The following is a 19,834-nucleotide window of genomic DNA, read 5'->3' on the forward strand; positions in this document are numbered from 1 at the left end:
ATGTTGTTGAATCTTTAATTAATTGTAATTGTTTGTTGGCTCACTACTGTGTGTGTCTGTGTGTGGTTTTGGTGTTCTCACGTGTCTGCTGTCTTCACCTTGACTCCCACTTATCTCTGGCTCCACCACTAGTCAGTCACGGGTTGGCTTGTTCGATGATTGATTCTTTGGGCAGTCGCCACAGGTAAAGCATCCATCAAAGTAACATGCTTCACGTCCTTTGCCACATTATTTGCCACATCTGTGTTCCTCATAGGCTTGTATTTGTGCCATCAGTACTCTTTCAGCTGCCTCTTCTTACGTTCTTCTGCCTTTAGCTTCTCTGTCGGATTCTTTGCTGCAGCCTTCCTGTGTCACATTCTATGCAGTGAGTTCACAGTGGTCACTGACATGAGCTTGAATTTCTGGTCTAAGTCCTTGGACGAATCTGTCTCTCAGATGTGCTTCCCATGGACTCAGTGGTACCAGTCTAAGTGCATTTGGCTGTGGTCAGGACAGACCACTGTGTGTTAGGGGTACAAGGTAATCTGCAACAGTCTCTTCCAGACCTTGCTTGCAGTTTAAGATTTTTTTTTAAGATGCATAGGTCTCACAAATAGCTTTTCCATTCTGCTGAACAGATCCTCCACCTGGGTTCTGTATGGGTTGTCTTGCACCCAGCGATAGCTGAGACTATGTCGGGGAAGTTGCCTTAGACTTGGCTTCAATACAAACTTTCTTGGAGTTATTAACTCTCATTAACTCTTGCGTAGTTGGCATTAACTGATGTAGCAGTATGCTTAGCTTATGACAGTCTCTTCTCCTCCTACCTTGTCGATCTTTGGGAGGCCCTGAGCAACCTTTGTCATGTCATTCAAAGCTCATGGTCTTGTCCATGTCCATGAGAGGGTCAGGCTGGTGAGTTGAGGTCGCTGCTGCTGCAGATGTGGATGAGGAGTAGGAAGGCTCCAGCAATGCTTTTGATCAAGTCATCCAAGTTGCTCAGTCTCTATTGCATTTGACACCACAGATTGTGAGAGTCTTCCACTGCTGCTGCTGCTGCTGCTGCTGCTGCTGCTTGGTTTTGGGTTGGAATGGCTGCTGGTGTGGAAGCTGAATTGTGGCTGGGCTCTGGGCTAGAGCCGGTGCTGTATGCAGGAGGTGGAGCACTGGCTGCCGGGTTTGACACTGCCAGTGGAGAATACTGTGGTCTGCTTGGCGGCCCTGATGTAGCTAATGCTGGTGGAGGCAATGCCACAAACCTACGAGGTGGAGGGGAAAGCAAGTCAGGGTCACCTGAATATCTGACACTGAGAATACATCGTAGATTTCTCTGCACCTGCCTGTCTGCATCTGTCTCTGCATCTGGTTTCTTCAGTCCAGTCACTATACGCATTCTTGTCAGATTAAAGGGTACATACCATTTCCTCTCATTTCCTTTTAATTTATCCATCTCCCCTTGACTGGCCTTTTCCTTCATTTCTCACCTACCTTTTAATGTTTCAACTGTCTGGGATTGCGCCAGTTTAAGAAAAAGAGTTTGTTTTTGAAAATCATACCCACAGAATTTCTAAATACCCTAGTATACCATAATACCTTCATGATAATAATATTAATAAAACATTTCATTTATAGAGCGTATTTCATGGTAATCAAAAACACTTCATATAATTTAAAACGATCATAAAAACATGACACGAAGGTTTACACCCGGTTTGTCACGTGTGAAGTAGTTTGTATGAGGGGTTCTCCACAAAGCTGTAAGCAGGAATACCACAGGTTAAACCATCAACCGGTTCCAAACAGGCATGTTTTGAAACACCAATGCATTAGTTCCATGAAATTCCAGGACTCTGGTGTAAACAGTGACTTTGGTGTAAATAATATCGGCCTAGTCAATAGTCCAGTCCATAGTTTGGCTTTAGGGCTGGAACAGGTGAGAATTTTGGTATCTTCCTGAACACAGTAAAGCATTTAGCAACTAAAGAGACAGATATTTCTCTAAGGAGTTGGTAGACACCAAAAACAGCACTAAAAGCATGTGACTTTGGACTTAACGTCATCAGGTGAACACAAACAACATGTCAAATGAATTATGTTTGAGCCTGTTTGCTCACAGGTTAGTCACATCAACTCTATAAGGTGATAATATGCAAATGTTGTGGTTACAGTTTGTTCCGCTGCCACCGATGGCCAATTAATGCAGTTAATGCAGCTTTTACGAGCTCAATTTGATGAGTGAAGTAATTCATTTACATGTTCTGAAACAGTTCTGACTTGAATGATGACTAACTTTCATCTATTTTATTAAAAAAAAAAGTAACATCTGTAAGATGCATGTAGACTTTTGCCGGTGTGTTCAGTGATGGGAGAGGAGTGAGTGTGGCAGGGCAGGTTGTGAGGAGGGAGGAGAACAAGAGGGCTGACAGACAATAAGAGAGCAGGGAGGAGCAAAGAGGAGACAGATCATCTGAGGAGAAGGAGGAGAGGATGATGTGAGGTAAACTTGTTGATATCAGGAGCCCTAACATCACAGTCTGCGTGGAGGAACAGTATTTACCTAGTGTGCAGCTTCTACCTGAGACATGGCAGGGTTGTCAGCCATCATATTACTGCTTCATCTGTCTGTTCCAGTGAGTTCAAAACTGTCTGTCTATGTGTGTGTCTGTTTGTATGAAGAGAGGGGGTCCTGGGAAAAAAAAAATATGAAAAAAGGCTTATGAACTAAAAACAAGTAAAAAGGTGTGGAGGTGAAAATACTTTATTTCACTCAAGTTCACATAGCCCTTAGATTGTACAGTTATAAATTTCCTCTTATACTGGTATTAGGTCACAATAGGTTCTGCACATTATTGTTTTCATGATACTAAAATTTTGACTGATACCAATACCAAGCTTAGTATCACAAGGATTGATACCGAAATGACACCTTAAACTGAAATGATACTGTTTCGATACTTGATACCTAATAGATCAGACACAGCTGTCCAAAAGGATTGATTACATTTTGTTGCAAAACCATGAGACCCACAGAGTCAGAGGTCCAGACGTCAGAACTAAGAGGCACAGAGAGGCAGCCTTTGTCAATTATGCCCCTAAACTCTGGAACAGTCTGCCTGAGGGTCTTAGGGGCTCTACATCTATTGAAACTTTTAAACGTAATCTTAAGACACACCTTTCTCCTGAAATGCATTTTTAACTTATCGTAGCCTATGGTTTTAACTGAATTTAATGTATCTTTTATTTTTTTGTTTATTTGTTATTGCTATTATTATTTTTATTTTATGTTTTTATCATCTTTTTTCTCTATCACAAATGTTTTGATTGTCTTTCATACTTTATGTATGAATTATGCTATATAAATAAGGTTATTATTATTACTATTATTATTATTATTATTATTGAAAAATATATCTTCAATTAAATCTTAACCATTTCATGATTATTTTATGCATATCTGGGCAAATTACTTATCTATGGTTATACATTGATATTATATGTATTGTAGACCTGAAATGTTACTTCAGCAACGCAATCTTTTTTTTTTTTTTTAGCTAGGGTCACTATGTTCATAAAGAGCAATGTTAAGTTCACTAAATATATGATGGGAGTGTGCCTTTTTACTCACCATTCTGTCTGACACTGGCACCACTATAGTTTAGAAGTGACATGTAGGTTGTATTGGGCCTATGCTATTTAGCTATGTAGGCTTACTGTTTGAAAAAGTACCAAATGAGACCCCCGTATCACTGAAGCTCAATACATTTGTTGTGTTGGAACTCACATATTCTAATATGCTTGACATGCTATTTACAATGCAGGGTAGGCCTGACAATGATATGCAACCCTACTGATACACTACGTATATCACATAATTTAGCAGCTCATCACCTTCCTACAAGCTGGCTAACCAGCTAGCTTATTTAGGTTTTGGTGTCTGTCACTGGGGTGCTTGGCGAGGTTTAAAATGTTGCCTCCCTTGCGCAACACTGTTTTGCAGTACCTCTTGGATACAGACTTTGTTAATGGCAGGAGGTTTTCCATCAGCATCAGCTCTGTATCATTAATGACAGATAAAGAAGTCCCACGGTAGATTTCGGGAGCCAGTTTCGTGAAGTAGGCTGAGGGGTGTGGAGGTATTATTTCTGAAGATGACATGCTGTTGTTGTCAGTAGTAGACATGTTGAGGCAGAGGCTTCTGTCTCAATACTCACGCTGTGTCAATGGGAACTGACAGCCGCATGTCCCCTGACAGAATGTGCAATACCTAACTTGGCTACCTCGCTAGTGCTGCCACCTAGTGAAGATTCAGGCAAATAATACTTCTCATCCTTTTGCGATCACTTGCATCTAATCTTCTATGAGGCTAATCTCCATCCTAACCCTCACTGTACGTTCAGCCACACTGAACCTATACCTTTATGGCTCTGTCTGAGGGTCACAGTAAGGCGCCATCATAGATCATGGTCACACAGTGGCCCACAGAGGGTCATCAAAGACGAGATGAGATGAGAATGTCAGTGAACAGATTTTTTTCAGTAGTTCCCTCAAGGCGGCAGTGAGTGGTATATATGTGCAGTAAATCATCTTGAAAGAATTCAAGCATGCAAACCAACTGCTTCTTTGTGTTTCATAACTAAGGAATGTGACATACTTAAAGTTTGATTTATTGTCAGTGCACAGGTGTCCTGAGTTCAAGACAAACACATTAAACCATTCACTGTATGTTTTCATTGGCATTCTGCGGTTTCATATTTTCAACACGACTGACAAGGCGAGAATGTTTCGGTGGCCATAAGCCAACACACACACACACACACACAATGTCTGTGGCATGGTTTGGCAAGCCTGGTGTATATGCAAATCAGAAAAACTTGATTGTTCATCATAAGGAAGGAGTTTGCCTTTGTCTTTTGTCTTTTTGTAGCTCATTCATAAAACAGACTGAAAACTTTGTCTCATCAGATAAAACAGTTAACAAAGTTTCCCTCTGGGGATATAATTCGCAGCTGAAAAAAGGTTATATTGTGATTTAAGTAAGATTGTAGCGTGGGTTCTCTGGTGATTCCCACCCCTAACAGTGTGGACAGTTTTGAAACCTGAGCTGAGGTCTAATCAGACAGAATGAAAACAGCTGCTGCTTTGTGGCCTTTATCTTTGAAAATGTTTGACCTCACTATACATTATATATTCACAACTATTTTAGACAACACAATGACAAATCTCCCACAGGATGGAAGGATAGCTCTAAATCTAATAACTACATTCCCATAAGTCTTAGCTGCAGATTGAGCTTCATGTTAATATGTTAAAAAGCTTTTAGTCAGCAAGTTAACATGATTAATGTTAGCATGTGAACTGAACCTGCGGAGCATGCTATGTTAACAAAGAGACCAAATCTGCACTCTGCACTGACTCAAACCTCTGTAGCTAAAATATTAGGTAGTAAAAGTTGCTAGTTGCTCTCATTACCCAGAGTTTAATCTAGTAGGCATAAACATTTGTATCAGAAGGGTCCGTTATACTCTATGTTACAGGAAATAATACTATAAAATATGAAATGCTATGGTGGATAATAACTCCTCCTCAGTCAAGAGATGCAGTTTATCACAGCAGTGCATTTTGGTAATCAAACATATCCAAATTACAGCACCTGTAAACAAGACAGGCTAAATGAATCCAGTAGATAATGGAATTGACAGCATATAATAGTATGCTAAGGTGTGTACTGTATACAACATGAACTACTGTGGCCAGCTCACCTTTAGAAGGTCCAAAATAATTTGCTAACAAAGAACAGTCTCACAAGTTATAAGGATATAAAAACTTTAAGGGAACAATGAGCCAGGGTTAAGAAAGGTGATGACTTGGTAAACAGCAATATCTACTGCCCAGGAGAACTGGTGTGGTTGTTCGCCCTTCCTACAAGATAAAGCCTTTTTATTTTAGGGCCCCCATGTCCACAATGTCACACTCAGTTCAAAATGTGAAAATATTTTATCATTAGTTTGCTGATCACAATCCTGCTCCCCAGAGGAAGAACCCTTTACATTTAACTGACCCCAAAACCTTGCTTTTAGCACGACCCCCAGGACAACAGCACACCATCTACACCACTGTCAGCATCATGTACTGACAGGGTGTAACACTTTAATAATGGTGAATGAAAACTGCAGGATGTATGAGCTGCTGAAGGAGTGTCTGAGTTTGAATCTTGTTCCAATGTACTCTGTCATGTACAATAACTAGGGATGGGTATCGTTAAGATTTTAATGGTACTCTTATCGATACTTTTTGAGGAAGAAAAAAACAAATTAAGAACATAAATTGCTTTATTTTCTCAATTCTCATTATGCAACAAAATAGTTTTTAACAAAACATTTTACTTTTTACAACTTGAAATGTAAAATACATAAAATAATAGTCTTGTCTTGGTACCAAAATTGGGACCCACGGTACAATACCAGTGACAGTTTCACGGTTCTGAGTAGTATCACAATACCACAGCGAAAATTAGGGAAAAGGTGCCTTTTGTCATTTAGAAAAAGATAAATCACTTTTCTATAATACATCAATGATATTTCAATGGAATAAATTACTTATTGACTTATTCATACTTCAAAAACAGCATCAATCAGTGATTAACATAGGGGGGATCAAAATAAAATAAATAAATGAAATAAAAATCAACCAGCCACCCTCCTCCCCTGACAAGTAAAGAACAGTCCCTAAAGTGCGGTGAGGTTTGTGGACCGTTACCTGCCACAAAGAGAGAAATGTGAATGGCTCGTTTCCCCTCTGACACGCCACATACCTGTGTGCCGCCACGGCTCGGCTCGGCTGTTCAGGTACTTCTGGACAGTCATGACATCAACATAGAGGAAAATATTGGACCTGGATTAGGGCTTCTCCGTCGCCGGTAAGACATTATCTTGCGCCGCGGAGCACTATGGCCGCCGCGTTTGACAGGAATACGTATTCCTGTCTGTGTCTGTGACCCCCGTTCAACCCACAACCTACAGGATTCTGCTGCTGGTTGAAATCTGTACTCGCACAGCGTGCTCCTGAATGATTTCTTTTACTTGCACAAAACTATTTTTAGTCGCAAATGCAGTAAAATGCTCGCATGTAGAGCTCTCTCAAAAACAAATCACTGTAGCATATATAAACAAATCTAGCCTACAAGTAAAAATGTTAGGTATTCTAGGTATTTTTATGGTGATGTAACATTAATCACTATGGATATATAGACCAGAGGAGGGGAAATCCCACGCACCCAGCCCACGCTATCATTATGGTTATATTCATGTATTTAGAAGATGTATCTGAAAAATACACAAATAAAATCCCAAATCTGAAACCCTATTTAGTAAATAGGGTCGCAAAATAGCTAATGGTTATTAACTCCACGTGTTGGCTGCTAGCATATGTTACAAACCTGGACTGGACGTACAGTACAGGCCAAAAGTTTGGACACACCTTCTCATTCAATGCGTTTTCTTTATTTTCATGACTATTTACATTGTAGATTCTCACTGAAGGCATCAAAACTATGAATGAACACATGTGGAGTTATGTACTTAACAAAAAAAGGTGAAATAACTGAAAACATGTTTTATATTCTAGTTTCTTCAAAATAGCCACCCTTTGCTCTGATTACTGCTTTGCACACTCTTGGCATTCTCTCCATGAGGTAGTCACCTGAAATGGTTTCCACTTCACAGGTGTGCCTTATCAGGGTTAATTAGTGGAATTTCTTGCTTTATCAATGGGCTTGGGACCATCAGTTGTGTTGTGCAGAAGTCAGGTTAATACACAGCCGACAGCCCTATTGGACAACTGTTAAAATTCATATTATGGCAAGAACCAATCAGCTAACTAAAGAAAAAACAGTGGCCATCATTACTTTAAGAAATGAAGGTCAGTCAGTCCGGAAAATTGCAAAAACTTTAAATGTGTCCCCAAGTGGAGTCGCAAAAACCATCAAGCGCTACAACGAAACTGGCACACATGAGGACCGACCCAGGAAAGGAAGACCAAGAGTCACCTCTGCTCTGAGGATAAGTTCATCCGAGTCACCAGCCTCAGAAATCGCAAGTTAACAGCAGCTCAGATCAGAGACCAGATGAATGCCACACAGAGTTCTAGCAGCAGACCCATCTCTAGAACAACTGTTAAGAGGAGACTGGCGAATCAGGCCTTCATGGTCAAATAGCTGCTAGGAAACCACTGCTAAGGAGAGGCAACAAGCAGAAGAGATTTGTTTGGGCCAAGAAACACAAGGAATGGACATTAGACCAGTGGAAATCTGTGCTTTGGTCTGATGAGTCCAAATTTGAGATCTTTGGTTCCAACCGCCGTGTCTTTGTGAGAGACGCAGAAAAGGTGAACGGATGGATTCCACATGCCTGGTTCCCACCGTGAAGCATGGAGGAGGAGGTGTGATGGTGTGGGGGTGTTTTGCTGGTGACACTGTTGGGGATTTATTCAAAATTGAAGGCACACTGAACCAGCATGGCTACCACAGCATCCTGCAGCGACATGCCATCCCATCCGGTTTGCGTTTAGTTGGACGATCATTTATTTTTCAACAGGACAATGACCCCAAACACACCTCCAGGCTGTGTAAGGGCTATTTGACCAAGAAGGAGAGTGATGGAGTGCTGCGGCAGATGACCTGGCCTCCACAGTCACCGGATCTGAACCCAGTCGAGATGGTTTGGGGTGAGCTGGACCGCAGAGTGAAGGCAAAGGGGCCAACAAGTGCTAAACACCTCTGGGAACTCCTTCAAGACTGTTGGAAAACCATTTCAGGTGACTACCTCTTGAAGCTCATGGAGAGAATGCCAAGAGTGTGCAAAGCAGTAATCAGAGCAAAGGGTGGCTATTTTGAAGAAACTAGAATATAAAACATGTTTTCAGTTATTTCACCTTTGTTAAGTACATAACTCCACATGTGTTCATTCATAGTTTTGATGCCTTCAGTGAGAATCTACAATGTAAATAGTCATGAAAATAAAGAAAACGCATTGAATGAGAAGGTGTGTCCAAACTTTTGGCCTGTACTGTAGATGAACTAGCTGTGCTAGTCAAACACTGTACATCTTTCTGTCTGAATATGATGCACTTTCGCAAGGTGTTTTGACAAATTACTAGTGTTGCCGCCCTTACACGCAAAACATTTGTCACACTTGTGACACGCGCTGTGTCTGCATCAACTCTTGTAATGTAAAGCCACACTTTTGACCGTTTGGCTCTCTCCGCCATCATTATCTATCTAAAGGTAGGCTATGAGCTTGAGTTGGTGTATGCGCTGTCTTGTGTGTGTGTGTGTGTGTGTGTGTGACTGGAACAACAGCCCTGCCCCCCTGCTCTCCACTCACACACAGCAGGCAGCCAGGGTGAGCGAGACAGATCTCTCGTCTTCAGGGAGAATAGCGAAAATTATGATACAAAGACGGATAATTGACAGTGTTGGTGAGATAATGTGCAAGATAAGGTTTATCTTGTTAAAAAAAACAAAAACAAAAAAAAAATACAACAAAAAGTTACATGTATAGAAGCAACACCACAGTCACATGTCCTCTTCTCTCTGCAGCTGTGGGGGTGTTTGGGAGACAACGGAGCCAGCGTCCCACAACTCAGACGCCAGAAGAGAGACTGGGTTGTCCCAACGAAGAAGCTTTTTGAGAATTATGTCTATCCTCCAGACCAGCATGTTGCCAGGGTAAGAATGGGATGAAAAAGGTTGAAATGTGCAGAAATTTGAGACTGTGTATTAAATATGTTGTAAACACACAACTAATAACAACTACAGACGCATATGTTTACATGTTGATTAATTTACTTGTACAGTCTGTATTAAAAGATATATTAAAGGGATGAAGGGCCCAGATTATTGTGCAACACCACTGCTAACAATCCTGTGGGCTTCCTCACGTGTTTGACTAAACTGAAGCTCTCATTGAGGCGGTGTTACATATCTTAAAAATCATTTGAATAACATCATAGGTTAAAAACACTGAACATGTCCTCATGCCAAAAGCTTGAGTATTTATGCATCTCTCTATAATGTTGCCACACTGACTCACTGCAGGAGTTCACCGAGGTAAAATAACACTTAAACCTGCACGACAGGTCTTGCTTCATTATAATTCGGCAGGAGACCTGAAATAAACTGAACAAAGGGGTAAGGAAGAGGGGTACGGCAGAGAGAATTTGTGTAGGTTGGAGTGTGTGTTTGTGTTTATCTGTATGCGGGGCGACAACATAAGTGTGTGCTCGGCACGCACACGCTAGTGTAGCACCTGTGAGGCTAAACAGCTCTATAGGTCCAGAGACTAGGTTAGGAGGAGCAATTAATGAATTGACCAAGCAGTTAAAGACCACAGACCAGGAAGTAAATTTAAATTCAGGCTTGTTTATAGAAGATTAGTAGTAATAGAAAAACATACATTTGGTACCATAGTACACTTCACTACTTAAAGAGTCGATGCTCACAGAGGCTGCCGCAAGCATCGGTCGCGCCGCCATGTTTTAAATGTAAGGGTGAGTGGGAGGGGAGGTCCCTACACATACGTACATACATACACTCTCCCTTTTTGAGTTAACTCTGTTCTTTCAACCTATTTTAGTATACCTCGAGGCGGTTTAGTCTTACTCTAGTTATTTCTCTTACTCTCAGTTTTGTTATTTGTTTACCTTAATCAGAAAAACAGTATGTTCACAGTAACACACCAAACGGCATCATCGATATCTCAATACAAAATAAAACTTGACATCAAATTTACACTCAAAATCCACTTGTTCAAGAGCACAATCAATAATTCAGATTTCACAAGAAAGAAAATAGTCTTTTAGTTAAGGCTTTTTAACAGTCCAGTACATCCACTGCAGCAATCAGTGGAGCAAATATCGCAGTCCTACCACTTTTCCGGTGAAACAGAGCATTGTCCTTATCTGTGGGGTGAAGTTCACTGAAAACGCTGTTGATCCAACGATTCCTCCTGTGGGTGGCTCGCCATCTTGTTTCCACAGCGTGGAAATGCAAGGCCGACTAAAGGTTCATTCTCACTGCCACGATATGGATTTGCAGAATATTCACGCAGCACTTTTTCGCGCTCAAACCATACACACAGGCGTGGTACGGATACGGTGCGGAATTTCACGTTGTTGTGTTCCAATTCCGCGCAGTGTGAACAGGTGTGGGTGAACATGGACGAGAGTAGCAGCAGCAGCAGCGAGCTAGCAAGCTAATGTTTACCAAGCGTCAACATCAACTTTCTTTAGCGCTTACCACTCTCACCGCAGCCACCACGCTGGACAATGGACTGACAGACGTTGTCCTTTAATTCATTGTTCATAAAATCATCCCGAAACGAGGTTTATCAACCTTTCTCCCATAATGTCCTCCCTGGCTGGATTTCGGACTCTCCCGGGTCTGTGCAACGTCACTATAAACAAACAATTTCATTGGCCCAGCTGTGTAATTCTGCTGGGAACCCATGAAATCAGCTTTTATATTTTTCCGTGAGAATAATCCGCACAAATTTTCTCCCTCAATGAGAATGGACTTTTAGTCTTCAACCCAAAAAAACTGGCCTGTTGTTTAACAGTGCAATAACGTTATACATAAAAAATAATTAAATCATCTTCCTGCTAATTAGCTCAACTGAAAACTTCTACCGCTAAAATACAGGCTTTAGGATATGTTTCACACACACACACACACACCGCATACTGGCGGAGTAATCGGATTACTACATAGCTGACGCCATATTAGCTTGTTACATGTAGCTTCTGCTTCAATTTCCAACAACATTTACAAACACAGGATTCAGCTTAGCGTTTCCACCGTAACTTGGTTATAAAGAGATAAATTGAATGGTTTACAAGCAAACAAGTACCCAACCGATGACACAGCAAAAGAAACAATCAACTCACCAAGTCCCTTTCAACCCAACAACATAAAATCCTTGGCATGGAAACCGTGAAAAAGTAAAGCAAATTGTCCAAAAACTTTGGAAAGAACGATGATTACAGCATCCAAATCATTCAAAACTATCAGTTTTCTCCTTCTTTTATCTTTTATTCCTCCTCGATAAACAGAATCGCTGTGCTCGTTTCTCTCACTGCTGTCTCTGACTAGCCACTATGTGGAGCTCAAGCTTACCGATTGGCTGTTGCAGTTACATTGTTAAAGGAGCAGTACAACTATTTTTAACCTTGTAAACATTTTTAACATCACATTAAACATGAACTTAAATTATTCATTTATTTATTCATTAACTTAGAGCGTTTTTTTTTTATTCAACTTTCACATTTTTAAAGGGCTTTTAGTAACCTAGGTTACACTAGTCTGTGCATGTTCATTCAGTAGTGAGTGGAGCTGGTGCAATTAAAGTCCCCTTATCGATCATCACTTTAGATCAAAGAGACAAACAACCATTCACGCTCACATTCACACCTACGGACAATTTAGAGTCTCCAATTAACCTAGTCCCCAAATCTGCATGTCTTTGGACTGTGGGAGGAAGCCGGAGTGCCCGGAGAGAACCCACGCTGACACGGGGAGAACATGCAAACTCCGCACAGAAGGGCTCCCACGCCCGGGATCGAACCGGCAACCCTCTTGCTGTGAGGCGAGAGTGCTAACCACCACACCACCGTGCTGCCCTAATAATATTCAATTACTCTTAATTTAAAAAGGTCAGATGTTTATGTTGAAATCAAAACTCTTGGACTGTGAGCAGATTATGTGTTTGTGGTTTTGTTTAAATGATAAAGGTGAAGACATTGGAGGTCTTCTTAAGAAGTTGTCAGTGGTATTACAATGTGCAACAGTTTTAGCTTCAGTTAAAAATGTATACCCATTTTTTCCCTATGTATTGTGGTGATAAACAGTATGCCTCACTTTAGTTTTAAGTCACTGTGAGCTCTGGAAGCAGAAGGTCATACTTTAAGTCTTGTAGAGGTTTTACTGACGTTTGGATTAAATCAGTATTTGACCATGTGTGAAAGACAGCATTGATTGTATTGTGATATCTTTTAAATGGCTTCATTGTTGTAATGATTGTTATGATAATTTTCAGATCAGGTCCGACTGGGATTCAGAGCAGAACCTGCACTACACTCTGCTGGGTCCCGGGGCCAGTAAAGAACCAGTTAACCTGTTTGTTGTGGATGAATTTTCTGGACTTGTGTACGTCCGAGGAACACTGGACCGAGAGGAGAGAGAAACCTACATTGTGAGGACACAGCTCAGCACACAGCTTATTACACATCTTTCAATCCAACACTTTACCATTCTAGTCATTGTAGCTTCACATGGCAGCAAATTAACATCAGCAGTTGTTGATGGCAGAAGGAGATGAATCGATTTATATCAGAATGAGACACACAGGCATACAACACTAAACTCAGACAACTGGTAGTGAGTGAAAGCATAGAGATGTTAGCAAAGCTCCAGAGTCTTTCTCATGAGAAATATTCTGTATTGTATATTCCATTTTTGCTTGAGCATCAATGGCAAGCCCCATTGCAGGGAGAAAGCACCCTTCATCAGTTGGTGTCTCCTAAACCCCTGCAAGAATCACCTCACAAGAGGGTGGGCAAAGACCAGTTGCCAAAACCCTTGTGGCAGGAATAAACGGCTGCTCTGTACACTTTAATAGTGACATGAAACAGCCCTCCACCCATCAAACACTTCAAAAAAGAAACAATAGAACCACCTGCACACGACGGGGGTCTAGCCTCCTTTCCTTGCACCAGTGTTGGAACCCTAACCATGTTGCCTTGTAGCAGCCAGTTGGGGATCCCACTCTTGCCAACTGTATGGTCTGCACAACCTGCACAAACAGTCCAGCTCTCCTGAGCCTGTCTGAGAGGTTGATCCAGAGTGGACAACGCGCCTATCATACCCACCTGCTAAGACAGAGCCCTCCAGAACTGAAACATGTTTCAGGGCTGGGCCATCATGCATCACCGTGGCTTTCCCATAAAAAATGCAGCTGAAAGTGTGTCATTGTGTTTAATTCCTCTCTTCTTCCATGGAGATTGGTGAGGGAGAAAAAGACATAGTGTATTCTTTCTATATGTTATTCAGAGCTGTTATATCACGTGACGTGTGTCTTCTGACAACATATACTGAGAGTAAAGTGCTCATGACTGGACACAGCATCTTTAATTCCCTTTGTCTGCTGAAAAAGTGCTATCATAATAATAATAATAATAATAATAATAATGAAAATAATGCAAGGGGCAGAGGGTAGCTCTCCTCCTGTAGCCGATTGAAGCGCTGTGTGACCGATGAGGTCGATCTGAAAAGTCCTGCCGTTAGGATGGAGCAAGTCCCACCCACATGTGACAGGAGCCAACTGTGGCTAGACATCACACAGCCCACTGCAGAGGCAACACCTTGACAAAAACCATGCGAGCTGGATGAGCTGGACCATAACAAAGATGACTTACCAGCCTGGGTAGGATTGGGGTCTCAGAGTCATTGATCTCAAGCTCTGGTTCATTGTCACTGCATTGACACATTGCATGGCGTCTAAACTTGGGGCAGAGCCCAGCAGGCCTCACAGGGTGATGGCTGCTGAACACCGCTCTCCACATGGTGTAAGCCAAGGCACTGATGGGGTTCCTGAAGCAGCGGCTCCATCCTTAGAAAAAGCTTATCATCGCTGTTGCTTAAGAGAACAGGATGGTAGACAGTGTTGTCTGCTGCCTTTTATACTTTGGTGTTTGCATGTATTCAGATTGACACATCCTGATTGGCAGGCTACTTTGATGCAAATTACAGTGGGCAAATGTGTGCATGTGATTAGAGAAATGAATTACCAACAGAGTCCAGTAGAGGCTGGAGCCTGTGTGAGACTGAACATAAATGACAGCATACACAATAATACATCAGTATTGATTATAATTCTACCTAACTTTGTAAGTTTTAGTCAGTGTAACTGCTAACTTCCTTTTGTATACTTATTTAAGAATTGCAATTCAGGACTTTCACCTGTTTTGGAGCAATTTTTATTTTGAGTTTATCTTAATGTTTTCTTTGCCACTGCTCCGCTCTGACATGGAGCCATGAAAATCCAGTGAAATCCCATTCAAAGATATGTGTGTGTGTGTGTGTGTGTGTGTGTGTGTGTGTGTGTGTGTGTGTGTGTGTGTGTTTATTCAGCTGACAGGTGTGGCCACATTTAGTAACGGCAGTACGGCCGAAAACAGAATAGACCTGAGATTCGACGTGGAAGACGACAATGATAATCCACCTGTTTTTGTCCCCGTACCTCCAGCTACAGTCCAAGAGTCCAGTCCACCAGGTAAAACACATTTTCTGTCACCTCAATGTGCTCCTCTTTGATTGGTTGAGTGGTGTTACAGAGTGAGAAACATGAGTGTGTTCTGACTCTTTATGTAGCCTGGCACCCTAAAGTGCGTCCTAGAGGGCAGACATTGGTACTCCTTACGTAGGACATGAGAAGGGTCCAGGGCAGTTTTATCAGGCAGTCTGAGGGTATGCTTAGTGCAGCTGTTTAGGAAGGAGTTTTCCACAAATTGATCCACCTTGCCTGATATCAAACATTCTTGTGGAGCACAGCAGGTCTTTGTTCAGCTCTCCCAGAGCCATGACAGGTGGAAAAACACTCTGTCTGACAGGATCAGCTTGTTTCAGCTCTTCACTGAAATTAGCCTATACCGTACTCTGAATGAAATAGTCAAACCAAATACTCATGTTGTTATGGTTACACCATTCCCTGTAATGGAAATATTCTTGATGTCTTGCTCTCTATCTTCCCCTATCACTCTGTCTCTCTCTCTCCCCCCCTCCCATCCTGACAATGTCCATTGTTGTGACTGGTTTTCTAGAACAGGTTTATCACCATTTGTTTTGCTGTTATCGTCTGTATACGTGCAGTTCTTTTATGATATCCCCATGGTTTGTGCCATCTAAGTGACATTGAACAACAGCTTATACTCAAAGGGCGCAGACTAGTGAACTGTGGCCACAACGTTGATGTCCTTTTAAGTGCAATCAAAAAGGTTCCCCTGTAATGCTAATGGAGTGTTTAGGCTCAGTAAGGTGCAGAGACCAGTTCCATGTCACAGCCCTGTCCTTCAGAGTCACTGATCTAACCTGACTAAATCCCCACATGGGCTGACAAATGAAAGCCTACAATATAAAAGCAGCACCCATAATTATTAGACATGTGTGGACATTGTAAGGAGGTTAAATATTTGAGATATGATGTGAAATATGTTGTTTATATTTTGTTTATAAAGTGTGGGACGCTCTAAACACTGGTACCATACTGCAAGTACACACATGCATCAAAAATTAAACAGCAGCTGGCCCGACTGCTTCAGGCCTCTGGCAGTACTCCACATTTATGGAAACAGCTTTTATGACATGTCAGTAACTGTTAGCGCTTGTTCCAGCAAGAATGCAAAAAATGGCAAAGCTATATAAAATATATTTTTTCCATGCCAGTATTTCCTTTTTCAGTTCAAGTTTTGTTTATGATGGTGCTTTTTTTTTCAAAGCCAAAATTTACTGTCATTGTCCTATAGCTCCATACACAAGACAATTGTTAGCTGCTGCTCTGTGCACACAAGAGGACACCATAGGCTACCACTCTATTTTTGTGACCCAGCGGCACAGCCATATCACAATCAAGTGCACCCTTGCCTAGAAGAGGTGCTCTGTAGTGCACTAGGATTCTGTAACTGAACTATGACCAGATCAGATGACACACACACACACACACACACACACACACAGTGGTGTAGTTGAGGGTATACATGGGTATACCAGTTTTCTTTTCAGGCCTTTATAGTATACCCACCTACAGTATCAGCCAAAATGTCACTGGGATAGAAGAGTATACCCACTTCCACGATCACCCACCCATCTACCTAAGTAGTACACTACATCACTGCACACACGTTTCAGACTCAATGTATCATTCAAAAAATGCCATATCTTAGTCCACTCTGAAAGTTCTGTTTTAGGGACAGTCCTCATGGCAAGATAGCAGAATATTACGATAATGTTATCTATCAATTTACTAAATGTAGACTTCCCGTTTCTTGTTCAGGGACTCTGGTTGGTAGGATTACAGCTACAGATGCAGACAAGGCCAACTGTTCCCATTCAAAGATCGCCTACAGCCTTGTGAAGCAGGAGCCCTCTGATGGCCGAAACGTCTTCTACATAGACAGAGAAACTGGATCCATCTACGTCAAAGAAAACACCTTAGACAGAGAGGTCAGAGGCATTACTGCGGTGGGAACACCATGTACCTTACATCCACTTTAATACATCTGTAGACGGTTGATAGGATTGTTGAGCTCTTCTCTTATTGAATTATAAACCTGTGTTGGTCCCTCTGTTGTCCACAGACGCAAAGCTCCTACACTTTAACAGTTGAAGGAACTGATATGGATGGAGCTCCTGGAGGCAACACAGGCACTGGGACAATTCCTGTCAAAGTAGTGGACATCAATGATAATGTACCCGAGCTGGAAAAAGATGAGGTATCAACTGTGACTTTGTTTCCATAGAAATTATTGTAATATATGCTTTATATATGTATATAAATCATATATGTTTTACTATTACATTTCAGAGGGAAATACTGTACTTTTTTTTAATCGCATGATGTGACAGATATAGTTGCCTCTCAGGTGATGAAACTACTGAGAGGTGGGGCTAAAATCTAAGAATTCATCCCCCTGGCTATGCATTTGCACCAAAACCTCAGTAATGAAATTCTTATATTCCATTTGTTTAATCTGTAAGCAAAGTGTGAAAATGATAATTTGCTCAGTTATGGGGTTTATATTGAATATCCTTTGGTTGGAAGCAGTAACTTTGGGGTGTCTCTGCTGGTTGCCGGGCAACTTTTTGTGTAAATTATCAATATAAAATGGTAAAGCTTGAGCTTTAAGGGTGCTGCAGGGCCGGTGTGGGGAAGTTACTGTAAAAGTATACATAGAGTAGCTTTACAAGCTACCAGTTATGGCGCACTGGAAGAAACTGAGCAAATCTACACAAGGGAGAAATCTATTTTGGTAAGCTAAAGCTACTTAGATGTAGCAGCTCAAACTACTTTGTTAAAAACAAATTGACAACGTACATATGACTCAAATTTATAACAAACTGTAATACAAAAACAGTTGCGTACCAGCAAAAAAAAACAAAGCCGATCAATTGAGTTTACTGTCAAAAGTGCCCACTTGTTCACAAATCATTAAAAAAAAAAAATAAAAAATGAAAATAGATAAATACTCCATTATTCAGATGAATGTGCAGGTATGTTAACTCTGGTTTTGTATACAATGTCCACTAGTCAGACACCAGCCTTCAGAGACAAGAGTCCAGGTGGGGGTACTGCACCAAGCAAGATTACTCAGATAGTGAGGTAACTTCTAAAATAGCATGTAACAACTCTGATAATAATCTTTCATTCTATGTCCCAAATTTAATTGTAGATTTTGTAGATAACTACACAGAACATGGAAAAATGGTAATTTAGTTACTCAAACTGCTCAAATCACTATAAATAAGGTTGAACCACCAGCAAGCTGCAACTGAAGTTAAACTACTACTTTAATCCATGATAAAGGTATGCCCGTTTACAGCTTTTGTGCTAAGCTAACTTGTTTATATCTAAAAGATGTGAAAGTCACACTGGTCTTCTCATCACTTTACCCCACAAAGCAAAAGAGTAGATTTCCCCAGATATTAAACTATCTCATAAAGCTATTCAAGTGACAAGAGTAAAATGAAAATTATTTCTTGTTTAGTACGCAGGCAGCATTATGGAGAACACAGCCCAAGTGGAGGTCATGAGGTTCAAAGTGCTGGATGATGATGAAGAGAAAAGTGACAACTGGCTGGCTGTTTTTGATATTGTCACTGGAAATGAAGATGGAATATTCAGCATAGAGACTGATCCCAAAACCAACGAAGGTGTTCTGATGCTTGAAAAGGTAAATCTCTCTCTATCACAGCACCTGAATATCCTCAATGCAGTATGCAAGTTAGAAATGAAATGCTCTAGCATTATTAGTTGGTAAGATGGGACGTTAAAGAGGTAATGTGCCGCAAGGAGTCATTTTGACTTTAGTTATCTGCATATTTTATAATACACATATTGCATACTATCTCATCAACAGCATGTGTCTGGATTTAAGAATGTATTTTCTACCCAAGAGGTCTGTCCACCTCCTAATCAATGATGGTTTCTCTCCACAGCTTCATAGAAAATAACTAACATGTAATTACTGTAATTAGAACTGTATGAATGCACAAGCTTCAAGTTTGTTATAAAAACATGTCTGGTACTAAAATTGAAAGACTTAAAGACATCCAGTAGCTTTGTCAGTCTGTGTTTGGCATATATTGCTGTTTTGTCTTTTAATGCCTGATGACTAAACAACATGTCAAGAAATGTGTTCATAACTTTTCAGTCATATGTGGGCAACAGTTTGTGGTTTATGAACAATGTATTCATGTTAAACAGTGACCTGTGAGAGTAAACTGATGTGGCTTTGTTCTGTTTTCCCTTCCAGCCTGTTGATTTTGAGGAAAATCCTGATATAAAGCTCGGAGTGGTAGTATCCAATGTTGCCCCAGCTATAGGAGATGGAGACGATGGTCAAGGAGGAGGTGGAGGAGGAGGAGGAGGGGGAGGAGGAGGAGGAGGAGGTGGTGGTGGTGGAGGAGGAGGAGGAGGAGGTGGTGGTGGTGGAGGAGGAGGAGGAGGAGGAGGAGGAGGCGGGGGAGGTGGAGGTGGTGGTGGAGGAGGAGGGGGTGGCGGAGCAGGAGGAGGTGGAGGAGGAGGTG

At 41.3% G+C, this 19,834-nt stretch overlaps 1 protein-coding gene across 1 annotated transcript; it reads left to right on the forward strand.

Annotated features, from left to right (window-relative positions):
- Positions 1–1,073: 1,073 nt before the first annotated feature.
- On the forward strand, positions 1,074–19,671 carry LOC125896203 (cadherin-4-like; the record flags this gene model as incomplete). The annotated part of the gene is made up of 8 exons (XM_049588593.1): positions 1,074–1,208; positions 9,578–9,706; positions 13,071–13,226; positions 15,164–15,305; positions 17,082–17,251; positions 17,386–17,520; positions 18,793–18,978; positions 19,561–19,671. Coding segments are annotated over exons 1-8 (1,164 nt in total), but the record flags the coding sequence as incomplete, so codon positions are not given.
- Between the last annotated feature and the right edge of the window lie 163 nt (positions 19,672–19,834).

The sequence above is a fragment of the Epinephelus fuscoguttatus genome, linkage group LG10 (genome assembly GCF_011397635.1).
Source record: "Epinephelus fuscoguttatus linkage group LG10, E.fuscoguttatus.final_Chr_v1".
NCBI classification, from domain to species: Eukaryota; Metazoa; Chordata; class Actinopteri; order Perciformes; family Serranidae; genus Epinephelus; species Epinephelus fuscoguttatus.